The sequence below is a fragment of the Mus caroli genome, chromosome 11 (assembly GCF_900094665.2).
Source record: "Mus caroli chromosome 11, CAROLI_EIJ_v1.1, whole genome shotgun sequence".
Classification (NCBI taxonomy): domain Eukaryota; kingdom Metazoa; phylum Chordata; class Mammalia; order Rodentia; family Muridae; genus Mus; species Mus caroli.
In genome coordinates, this window is record NC_034580.1 from 64692507 (window position 1) to 64703904 (window position 11398).

An 11398-nucleotide genomic window follows, 5' to 3' on the forward strand; every position below is an offset into this window, starting at 1 on the left:
GTTTCCAGAAAACAAATTGTTTTAAAAAGTAGGGCATTTGGGTTCAGGCCTGTAAACCAGCTCTCTGGAAGGCCGAGGCAAGAGGTTTGCTACAAGGCAGCCTGGGCTATGCAGTGAGTCCCTAGTTTTTGGAGGAAGGCAATGAAAGTGGATGTAAATAAGTAACAGAAAGCTGGGTGTGGCGGTGCATGCACACCTTTAATCCCAGCACTCTGGAGGTAGAGGCAGGCGGATTTCTGAGTTCAAAGCCAGCCTGGTTTACAAAGTGAGTTCCAGGACTGGGCTATACAGAGAAACCCTGTCTCGAAAAAAAAAAAAAAAGTGACAGAATTTAGAGGCCTCCTCGCCCTGAGCCCAGGAAGGACGAAGTGGAAGAGGTGAGTGAGGCCTTTTCTTTCCGCACACCCTCCAGTTCCTCCAGCACAGGACGCTCATCTTCAAACAGTGACTTATGGACGAATCTCTATATACACGTTTAATACAGCAGCCCTTGGGTTTCTGCTCCCTATCCGTTCTTCAAAACATACAAAAATGCCAAAGGCTCCCTCCCAACCAGTGTTTATAGGCAGCCTTTCAAATCCCCTCCCGCCCTTAGTTGGTCAGAAGCTTTCAGGATTAGCACCCTTCCTGGAGGGGAACAAGAAAGTGTTGGTACCTACGCTTGGCAGCCCTGGAAACAACCTAGGGCCCCAAATGGAGTCTGATGCACTCTACCATCCTTGCCCTGTCAGGTATGTACTGTTGTGTTCCTTTGCCCGGGAGGGTGGAGCCTTCGGGAAGGCAGGACTAGATTTTGGGAGGGTGTATCCTTTGCCCTGGAGGGGTCAAGACAACCCCCTTCACCCAGAGCCTGTGTGGCAAGAGTTCAGTGGATGTGCCAGTTTGTGGGAGGAAAGCACTCGCTCACACACCCACCCCTGCTGTTCATCCTGCTGAATTCAGGGCCACCCCAGCCTTCTGTGGACCCCTTCTCTAAAGGGGGAGGGAAGGAGTCTAGAGCTGAGTCCGGGTAGGGGCAGGAGGAAGGCAGGACGGAGAAAGCCCATCTAGGTGGCCACAGCCTAGCCACACACATAAATAATCCAAAAGAATCACACGGGGGAATGGGGGGTACATGGACCACCCCTCCCCTCAGCTTCCCGGGTCCCCAGGCTGCTGTTCCTTCAACCTGGAGGTAACAGGGAAGAGAGGGCTAAAGTGCTGTAGAGGAAAGGAGGGACTCTGGGTGGAGAGGATGGCTCTCCCACCCTGTTTTGCACCTCAGTCATTCTCATCTGGCCCTAAGTATTCAAGTTCTGTACTGGGTTTCACCTCCTGCTCTAAAAGGGAAGGTGTCCGTCGGAAGGCAGCTGAGATCTGGTCAAACGTCCGGCCTCTGGTTTCAGGCACTTTTAGGAAGGTGAAGATGAAGAAGCCAAGCAGGAGGACGGCAAATAGAAGGAAGACGTAGGGACCCATAGCATCCTGGGACAGTTGGAGAAAGAAAGGTTGACAGAGATGGGAAGCCAGGAACCAAAGACTAAGGAAACTGGGGCTATGTGAAGAGCAGGTGTTGCTCCCTTAAGAGGCAGTGGCAATGAGCAGAAATGAAAGCTTTCCCTGAAAATCTCCTTTAGCTTTTAACCTTTGCTCTCCTAAGTGTACATTGGAGTAGATTTCTAAACTAAACCACCTATAGCATTAATAGAAAGTTTAAATTATACCAATGGTTTATTTTTTAGAAGACTTCTAAATCTAAGCTGCTGGATTTCCACCCATCTATTTCCGCCTGTCTCCCCCTTAATTGTGGTGAAGTAGTTCCACCAGACTTATCTTCCGGAGACCACCTACATGGTTGGGAATCCCTGACCAGACAGTGAGGGAACTGGGGGGGGGGGGGAGGGGAGGATTTGCCTTCCCTCTGGCCACGGATGTGGGAAACTGGGCAAAGGGTAGGGAACCTACCGCAACATACTGGAAACCCATGCCGACAATGAAGTTACAGGTCCAGTTGGAGAAACCAGCGACAGCCATGGCAGCTGGGCGGGGGCCCTGGCTGAAGAGCTCGGCCACAATGAACCAGGGAATGGGGCCAGGGCCAATCTCAAAGAAGGCCACAAAGCCAAATATGGCCACGATGGAGACATAGCTCATGGCTGGAACCCGTTCCTAGAGACCAGGAAGGAATAGCAGAAAATTTGGTTCTGGCCTCTCCCCTTGCCTTTGGCCCAGAGAACTGAAATCTTTTCCAGGGCTTATCGGGTAGAAGCTGCCATTCTAGGCTAAAGCAGGCCTAAAGCATCCCCTGTCCACTGCCCTTTTAGACAGTGTCACATGTTGCCCAGTTTGGCCTTGAACTTTCAAGGCCTCCACCTCAGCCTCCCAAGTGTTGCACTGCCCCTGAGGTTTCTGAGTGCTGCTGTCATTTTGTTGACTAGCTCTGGAAGTTTCAAGGTAGAATGTTCTGGTTTCTTGCTCCCTTGGCTCCGAAGTTGTGCTTTTGGGAATCATTGCTCCTGAGGTTTCATAGGAACCATTATATTATGCTAGGCCTCAGTGTGGCCAGGGAACCTCAGAAACATAGACCGTAGACTACAGCACCCACGGTCCTGGCACAGCCAGCCACAGAGCCTCTTGGGGTTACCCCATGGGTAAGACTGCTGTATTCTCAAAGTCCCGAGGCCTCACCAGCAGCAGCAGAGCCACGGTCATCAAGATGGCACAGCCACACATGCCTGCCAGGCCCAACAGATGGAGTGTCCGTCGTCCAGCTCGTTCTACTAAGAGCACCTGTGGGGGAGAGGAGGTTGTGTGTGCAGCAGTCAGTTGGCGACAAAGAGTAACCCCAGGGCACCCAGGGCTATGACACCAGTGGTGTGGCCATTCCACAGGCAAGCAGTTACCGAGACCAACGTGAAGACCGTATTGACCACACCAGCTCCTATGGTGGCGTAGGCTGGCTGTCCCACCCCAGCCGACTCGAAGATGCTGGTTGAATAGTAGAAAACCTAGAAGTGAGGGGGGACAGGAGAGGCAGAGCTAGGGGTGTCTGTTCCTTTATTCTAACCACACCAAACCAGACAGAGCCTGAATGCTAATGGAGACGGTGACTTGTTCCCTTCTCCCTTTCCCCAAATTGGTACCTGACCCATGCTCTGCCTGGGCCTCTCTACGTACAGCATTGATGCCTGAGAGCTGTTGGCTCAGCTGCAGCACCACTGCGATGATCAGAGGCTGCCGGTGGGTGCGGCTGCCCAGGAGCTGGAGCAAGGACATCGGACGCTCTCTCTCCAACTTCCGTTTCTCATCCTTCAGCTCAGCCAGTGCGTCAGACACATCAGCCCAGCCGGTCAGGCGCTTTAGACCTGGGGGAGGGGACTGTCAGGCTTTATGGAACCTGAGAGGAGGCCCGGTTACTAGCAAGATGGGGTGGAGGTATGAGCCTGGGCTAGATGCGAGGTGAGGGCTCACTCTTTCGGGCAGGCCCCTCCAGGTTCCGGATGATGTAGAGGTATCTGGGGCTCTCTGGACAGAAGGGCAACAGAATCAGCTGCAGGAGAGCAGGGAGTACTGTGAGAGCCAGAAGCAGTGGCCACAGGGTAGCTGTGCCCAGCATAGACTCCAAGCCCAGCACCTGTAGGAAAAGACAGGAAAGACGAAAAGTGACTTTGCTCTCCTTCCAGCCCAAATACAGGCGTCCGCTCCAACTCCTCCTCCAGCTCCCCACAAAGCCAGGTCTTTTTACCTGGGCAATCAGAATGCCAATGACGATGGCCAGTTGGTTGAGTGTTCCCAAGGCACCCCGAAGATGAGTGGGGGCGATTTCTCCCACATACATGGGCACCAACCCTGATGTTAGCCCTGGGCAAAAGGAAGAAGAGAGCTGAGGATAGCTGCATATTTCATATAGAAGCTCATACACATACATTAAGGAGAGCAGAGGCACAGAGTAGAGCCGTAGCACCTGTGGGTACCTGAGTAAGCGCCAATGAGGAACCGTCCGAGAATGAGTATCTCATAGGAGGCCGCGGCATTGGCTAGGCCCATGAGGGCGCCCCCCAACACGGCCAAGACATTGTTGACCAGCATAGCCCTTTTCCTGGCAGGCACACAGAGAGGAGGGCTGGTCACGACACCCATGCTGTGGCCCTCTGTCCTACTCCTCCCCTCCTCTGCCCTCCAGCTCCATACCTTCCCAACCATTGAGAAATGATGCCAATGAGAAAGGAAGAGATCATGCCACCCACAGAGAAGATGGCCACGGAGAGAGCCCAGAGCGTAGTGAGGGTGCCTTGTGGGATGGAATCCGGTCCCCCAGGACCCTGCCTACCCAGCCACGTCGCATTGTAGCTCTGTTCAATCACCTGGTTGCGGGGGAGGGGGGAATATGGGAGTAACTCTAGAGACCTTTCTCTTTCCACTGCCTGATATATTCCGCCCCCCCCCCAACAGCTGGTAGGTCACTCACCTTCTGTGGGGCATTGATAACCCCAATGTTATAGCCAAACTGAAGGGAGCCAAGCACAGCTGAGAATACAGCTAGGACCAGCGTTCCAGTCACTCGCTGCCGAGGGGGTTCCCCATCCTGGACAGACAGAAACAAAGGAAGGTATGTCATGTAGAGTCATGTTTGACTTCCTTCAGGGGCCCAGGCCCAGCTGCAGCATGAAGATTCTGGGCTCCATCCAACATACTGGATGAGAGAAAGTGGGCCATATTAGGAATTGTACAAAGATCTCACTGTAAACAGAACGCCACAGGAACCTGGGCATGTAGGAAAAAACTGATCTCTGTGTCCACACCACAGGCAAAAGTTTGAGGATCTGGACCTCAAAATTCCCCTGTGACCTTGAGACAGACTCAAGACTTGTGTGACCTTGGGTAAGTCACTTCCCCACTCTAAACTGAACCTGGATTTCCTCTTCTGTCAGGTGATATTGCCTCCCTCGGCTACCTGTCAGTCTGTGAAAACTCTTGCAAAAATCAAAATTAACTATAACAGTATCCCAGACAGTGCCTGTTTTATAAACTAATATAAATAATGTTTTAACATCAGCTCTAGCCCTTGTCTCTTCCTTCTGGAAGTTCTCTCAGCTTGCTCCAGCAGGCCTTAAACAGGCCCAAGAATGGCTAGTCCAGAAAGGGCATCTGGGTCATTGCTTTGGGGTAGCCTTTTAGGTCTAGGCCTAGTCAACCCTCAGCTCCTAAACTGGGACCAAGTACTCGGGGATGTGAGGGGGGATTTTAGCAGGGAGAGAGCCATGTCCAGGGGAAGAGGAGGGATGGTAGTGAGTGGTGTGAGGGGTGGTGGCAGTGGTGGCTACTGCTGGCGGCACAGTCTGTCTCCAAGCAGAAACCTGAGCTGGGGGGGGGGGGGGGCGACACTCCCCTCTGCCCCTCCACCCACCGCAAGGCCGAGAGAAAGTTCAGCCTCCTGGAAGACAGCCAGCAGTGGGGGTGGGGCCCCCAAAGTGCTCCAGTCCTAGAAACACCATAAATCTGAACAGCTCCGGGAAGGGAAGTTGAGACTCTGGATCTGCCGTCCCAAATAGAGTCGTGGGCAGAGTGTCACCCCATGCAGCGCACAGTAGGGTAGGAGACAAGTTCTGGATTCCTCAGAATCCAGTCTCTCAGCCTGGGCGCGTAAAGAGTCTCTCGGACCCACTCTGTCTCTTGGCGGGATTGGAATTTGACAGTCACGGGTTGTCTAGGCTGAATATAAATAGCCAGCCCCCCATCTCCAACTCCTGCGCCTGCGCAAGAACTGCCTCCTAGCTGACCCCCAACCCCAAACTCAGCCCAAGAAAAACTGGACCAGATTTCCCAATTCGCCCCCGTATGCTGAACCTTACTTCAGAGCCGATCTGCTGGAAACCCGACGGCATCTTGTTTTAAAAGAAGAAAAGACTCAGGCGCTGCAATAAGAAAGAAATGAATAAGGTATAGGGTCCGGGCCTGGCCGGCACGAGACACCGGCGTTCGGAAGCGGTGTGCAAAGGGCGGGTCTGGTGGGACTCACTGCCACAACCCACGGAACCGGAGAGCACCAAGGCTCTCCGGAATCTAGCGAGACCCGCTTGAGGGGGAAAGATGCGGAGAGCTGAAGCCACCTCCCCACTCCCGCCCCGCCATGGGGCACGCCCTTCACAACACCCATTGGCCAGGAGCCTGCACACCCCAAAAAAAGGCCACGCCCCCACCCCTAGCCCTAGTGCCGGCTGGGGAGACACGCCCCTAAGGTTCCCGCCTGCTTCTGAGTTTTCAAAGTAGGGTCCTTGGAACAAAAGGCTCTTCCCGCCATCCAAAATCTTGGACTGCGAAATTTCTGAAAGAATTGAGTGCAGCTGGTCCCCCTGAAAGGTCGAAGAGGAGGGTATGGGCTAGATGTACTTGCCAGGGTACGGGGTAACTCCAGCAAGATGACATAGAGCCCGCGTGTGTGTGTGTGTGTGTGTGTGTGTGTGTGTGTGTGTGAGAAACAATGCCCCGAAGTAACCCGGAGTGGCTATTTTTAGTTCCCACGTTAGGCTCCGCCAAATGTCAGGTCCCGGGTGTCCCAGCCTGTCCCAGGCGGGGGAGGGCAAGGGAGATGGAGCCTTAAAGGGTCCGCGACACGCTTCCCACGAGGAGATGATCCAAGGGACCAATAACTTCCGTTCCCAGTGTATCTGGAGACCGTGCCTGATCGTCCTTTCTTTCCACGCATCTCTGGGCGGCGCACTGCCTACTGGCCCATCCCCTCCACATAGTCTACATTGGTTCTTGGAGGGGACCCAAGGGACAGGTGCTCACGCCAGTCACACCACCCTCCCTGAAGTCCCTGAGCCTCCAGGCATGTGCTGGCCGCGTGGGCGACAAGCTTTCCAGAGTCAGCTACTGTTTTGGGTCTACAGCTGAGAGGGCACGACCTAAGCACGTCCAGGGAGAGAGCTGGCGAAGAATGTGGAGAGAGCGAGCTCAATTCAGAAAAAGGCCCAAGAGAAGTGCAAGGCTTCTGGCGCCACCTAGAGGGAGAGCGAGGAGCCTTAGTGGATTGCACCAGGGTAGCTAACTTCTGGGGTGGCTCTCTTCTATTAACCCTTCCCCTGAGAGCTCAATAACCTACCACCCATCCCTCTCTGGAGCGCCAGACCTGAGTCTAGCTGCCGCCAGAATGGTACCGTTTATATGACGAACACGTACAAGTATGGACCTCCTTCAAGTTCCTTTTCCCAACGAGCTAACCAGTCACTTTCATGGTGTCTTCTCAATGTTGGTGTTTTGACTTCTCTTGCACACTGGTTTTCTTCATCCGTACCAATACCACTTTATTCTGGACTATCCTGTCAGTCATGCTTTTCTTGCTTCTCTTCTTCCCTGAAGAGGAGGGTGGAGGGGCAAGAAAGATGGCTCAGCAGATAAAAGCATTGACTGCTCTTCCAGAATCAGGTTTGATTCCCAGCACATATGTGGAAGCTACAACCATCTGTAACTTCAGTTCCAGGGGCTCCAACACCCTTTTCTGGCTTCCACTGGCCCCAGGTACACATGTGGTACACAGACATATATGCAGTCAAAATGCCTATTCACATAAACAATAATAATTAAAAATAAAAAGAGAGAAGAATGTCCAGGGGTGGTGGGGCACATCTCTAACCCCAAGGCCAGCCTGGTTTACAGAGTGAGTTCCAGAACAGCCAGGGTTTCAAAACAAAACAAAACACCCAAGCTGAATACAACAAAAACAGGAGGGTAGATTACAATTTTCAAAGCACATCCCTTTTGTTTTGTTTTTGAGACAGTCTTGCAGTACCTGAAACTGATGCAGAACTCACTCTATGTTACACACTGGCCTCGAAGTTGCTGTTCTACCCAGAGTGTTGGGACTGTAGATCTGAGGTCAATTCCTGCCTAGAGTCATTGTCTTTTTCTTGTCCTGTCAAGTTTGGATTCTCCTACCCAGATCTTCCCCTTAACTGTCTCCCTTCTTGCCTCTACCCCTCCTCTTCTTCCTCTTCATCCTCTTCTTCCTTCCTCTCCTCCCTTTTTTATCCTTCCTGCCCCTCTTTCCCTCTTCCTCCTGGCCTAGAACTTACTATGTCAGCTAGTCTGACCTTGAATTTGTGATACTTTGGCCTTAGGAGGCCTGGGATTACACTTGGTGCCTTTACCTGTCCCTGAAGTCTGGAATACCAGAGAACGCCTATTCATCCTCCAAAGCAAGGCTCTCAGGGATGGAGAGGTGGCTCAGTGGTTAAGGATGCGTGTTACAGAGGACCCAGGTTAAACTCCCAGCATCTACATGGTGACTCACAACCAACTGCAACTCCAGTTTCAGGTGATCTGACGTTCTCTTCTGACCCCCTTGAGTATACATGTGGTACACAAATATGCATGCAAGCAAAACACCCAAATAAAATAAAATAAATAAATCTAAAGAAAATAAAAATAATTTTAAAGGTTCAGTCAGATCCTGGCAGCAGCTGTAGAGGCTTAGTTCTCCTGTAGCTCTCTGTTTCCCTTTTGCTTCTGGAAACAGGGCCTCTGGTGTGACCGTCTCTGATGGTGTCATCAAGGTATTCAGTGACATGAAAGTTCGCAAATCCTCAAGGCCAGAAGAAATGAAGCAATGCAAGAAGGTGGTACTCTTCTGCCTGAGTGAGGACAGGAAGGACATCATCCTAGAGGAGGGAAAGTCTTGGAAGCAGATGTGGGGCAGATGTGGGTGAATCTTCCTACACCACCTTTGTCAGGATGCTACCAGACAGCCATTACAGTCTCTAGGATGCAACCAAGGAGAGCAAGACAGAGGACCAACCTGCTGTTATCTTCTGGGCCCCTCAGAGTGGATCCTTTAAGAGCAAAATAATCTGTGCCAGCTTCAAGGATGCCATCAAGAAGCTGACAGGAATAAAACATGAATTACAAGCTAACTGCTACGAGGTCGTCAAGGCCCCCTGAACCCTGGTAGAGAAACTGGGTGGTGCTGTGGTCATCTTCCTGGAGGGTAAGCCTTTGAGAGGCTCCTCAAGCCCCTGCCTGGAGTATCTAACAGCCCTGGACCTCTCTTGGGTGTTGCAGGCTTCCCCTTTCCTGCCAGACCAGAGGGGCGGGGAGGGGGAAATCCCAGCAGGGGAGAACAATCCCTTCACCCCACTTGCCAAATGTCCCTCCATCCCACCCCCTGTACTTCCTCCTCCATCCATCCCTGAGGGGTCTGGCCTTCCCAAGCTGCTTTTGATCCTCTGATTCCTCTTGGGTTGAAGCAGACCAAGTCCTGTCCTAGGCACCCAGTTTGGGGAGAGCCTGTATGTTTTTTAAATGACACCCCTACTCCTCATCTCTCCCCATCTCATGGTGCCAACCTCTAACCACACTGGTTGGTGACTTTATGCTTGTCTGTTTAGTTCTGTGTGTAAATGAAATGTAGAAATGACGCTCCTTGCAGTAGCTGACTGCCCTCCTCTTTCCCTTGACCTTGACCATTCATGGAAGCAGGACCAGTAAGGGACCTTCAATGAGAGAGAGAGAGAGAGAGAGAGAGAGAGAGAGAGAGAGAGAGAGAGAGAGAGAGAGAGAGAACAATAAAAAGGCTAATTAACAAAATATAATTTTAAAAAAGCAAGACTTCTCCTCGGAGAAGACTTCTTGGCCTTTCTTGAAGATAGCAAATGTTCTCTGTTAGAGTCCATTCCTTGTCGTTTCTTCTCTCTCTAATTCTCTCTCAGGGGCAGATGGGCATCTTATTCATGCATCCAACTTAGAGCAGGGTATCCTAGCTATTTGCTGAGTGAATGAATGAATGTCTGCCCGCTGCTTATGGTGGACATTGTAGATGGGGCAATAATAATTTATAACCAGAAAGTAAGTGAGGAGATTGATGAGCGTGAGGGGGAGGGGAACTAAGTGTGAAGGGAGAGAGATGTGGGGATGTTGGGATACCATCAAAGGGCAATGGCAGGGAGAGAAGAACAGAAAAGGGGTAGAGAGGCAGACAAGGACAGAAGAGAGGCACAGGCTCGGCAGAGGTGAAAGTAATGTGGCAGATGGTTACAGGGCTGGATGCTGGGGTCCTAGGTCCCTAGGTTCCGTCCTGCCATGGTTTATTCTGCTCTCATTTTGAGGTTTCTCAGGTATCCTAGGTGGTTTTTTAAATTTTATTTTAGTGTGTGTATGGGTGGAGAGTGGAGGTGAGAGGCAGGGACGCTAGTGCCAGCAGAGACCAGAAGAGGGCATCATATCCCCTAGAACTGGAGTTACAAGCAGTTGTGGGTTGCTTGGTGTGTAGGTATTGGCAAGTGAGCCTGGGTCCTCTGGAAGAGCAGTAAGCTATGCTATCTCCAGCTCTCCAAGCCTAGGTGTTTAAATGCATAGAAAGTGCAATCAGATAGTTTAAGGAGTGCAGAGGCTGGGTATGATGGTGCTCACTTTTAATCCTAACACTAGGGATACAGAGGCATGTGGATTTCTAGGAGGCCAGCCTGGTCTACATAGCCAGTTTCAAGCCAACAGGGTTACATAGTGAGACTCTGTCAAAAAAACAAAGTCAGGTGGTGGAGTCACAGCGCCTTTAATCCCAGCTCTCTGGGAGCAGAGGCAGGTGATCTCTGAGTTTGAGGTGAGCCTGGTCTCCAGAGAGAGTTCCAGCACAACCGGGGCCACACTGAGAAACCCTGTCCTGAAAAATCAAAAGAGGGAAAAAATGAGGGCTGGCAAAATGGCTTCTAAGGAATGTCCTTGCCATCAAACATGACAACCTGACTTCAGTCCCAAGGACCTATGCTGGAAGAAGAGAACTGACTGTCACAAGGTTGTCTCCTGACGTGTACACACAAAGTAAATGAATACCTTATAATAAATAAATAAATAAACTATGAGCTAGCTCAGAGGGCAGAGTGGCACTTGTGTGTAGGCCTGAAAGCCTGGGTTAAATCTCTTTGTCCCACAAGGTAGCAGAAAAGATCTTTGGCCATGTGTGCTTGCCCTTACACTCCAACACACACACAAACACACACACACAAAAACACACACACACGAATAAAATATGAAAGATTGTGGAGAGGTGCTGGGGACGTAGTTCAAATATAGACTGCTTGCCTCGCACACGTGAAGTTCTGGGTTGGATCCCCAGTGTTATAAACCATGGGTGTGGTAGCACAGGTCTCTAATCCCAGAGCAAGGAAGTGAAAGTCACTCTAGGCTATGCAACCAGCACAAGGCCAGCCTGAAACTCCAGCCTCTTTTTTTTTTTTTTTTTTTTAGCGTTGGAGACAAGGAGGGTTAGAAGGCATAAAGAGGGCGGGGTATTTGGAGGAGGGGGATGACTAATCAAGAATGGAAAATAAGCCGGGCGTGGTGGCGCACGCCTTTAATCCCAGCACTCGGGAGGCAGAGGCAGGCGGATTTCTGAGTTTGAGGCCAGCCTGGTCTACAAAGTGAG

The 11398-nt window shown here is 51.4% G+C and overlaps 1 protein-coding gene and 1 pseudogene across 2 annotated transcripts; one reads left to right on the top strand and one right to left on the bottom strand.

Annotated features, from left to right (window-relative positions):
* Window positions 1-436: 436 nt before the first annotated feature.
* On the bottom strand, window positions 437-6077 carry Slc2a4 (solute carrier family 2 member 4). Of its 2 annotated transcripts, XM_029483887.1 has the most exons (12): window positions 5999-6076; window positions 5832-5894; window positions 4448-4564; window positions 4171-4343; window positions 3954-4078; window positions 3725-3840; window positions 3451-3613; window positions 3157-3344; window positions 2883-2987; window positions 2668-2769; window positions 1945-2148; window positions 463-1464 (listed from the first exon to the last, which is right to left on the bottom strand). In XM_029483887.1, exons 2-12 carry the CDS (start codon window positions 5862-5864, stop codon window positions 1261-1263), a joined length of 1530 nt encoding a protein of 509 aa, XP_029339747.1. In that variant the 5' UTR covers window positions 5865-5894; window positions 5999-6076; the 3' UTR covers window positions 463-1260. The 2 variants fall into 2 exon arrangements, with proteins under 2 accessions (XP_021032074.1, XP_029339747.1); XM_021176415.2 differs by having other exon boundaries at window positions 437-1464; window positions 5832-6077.
* A 1069-nt stretch (window positions 6078-7146) lies between these two features.
* On the top strand, window positions 7147-9207 carry LOC110304512 (annotated as a pseudogene).
* The last annotated feature ends 2191 nt before the right edge of the window (window positions 9208-11398 follow it).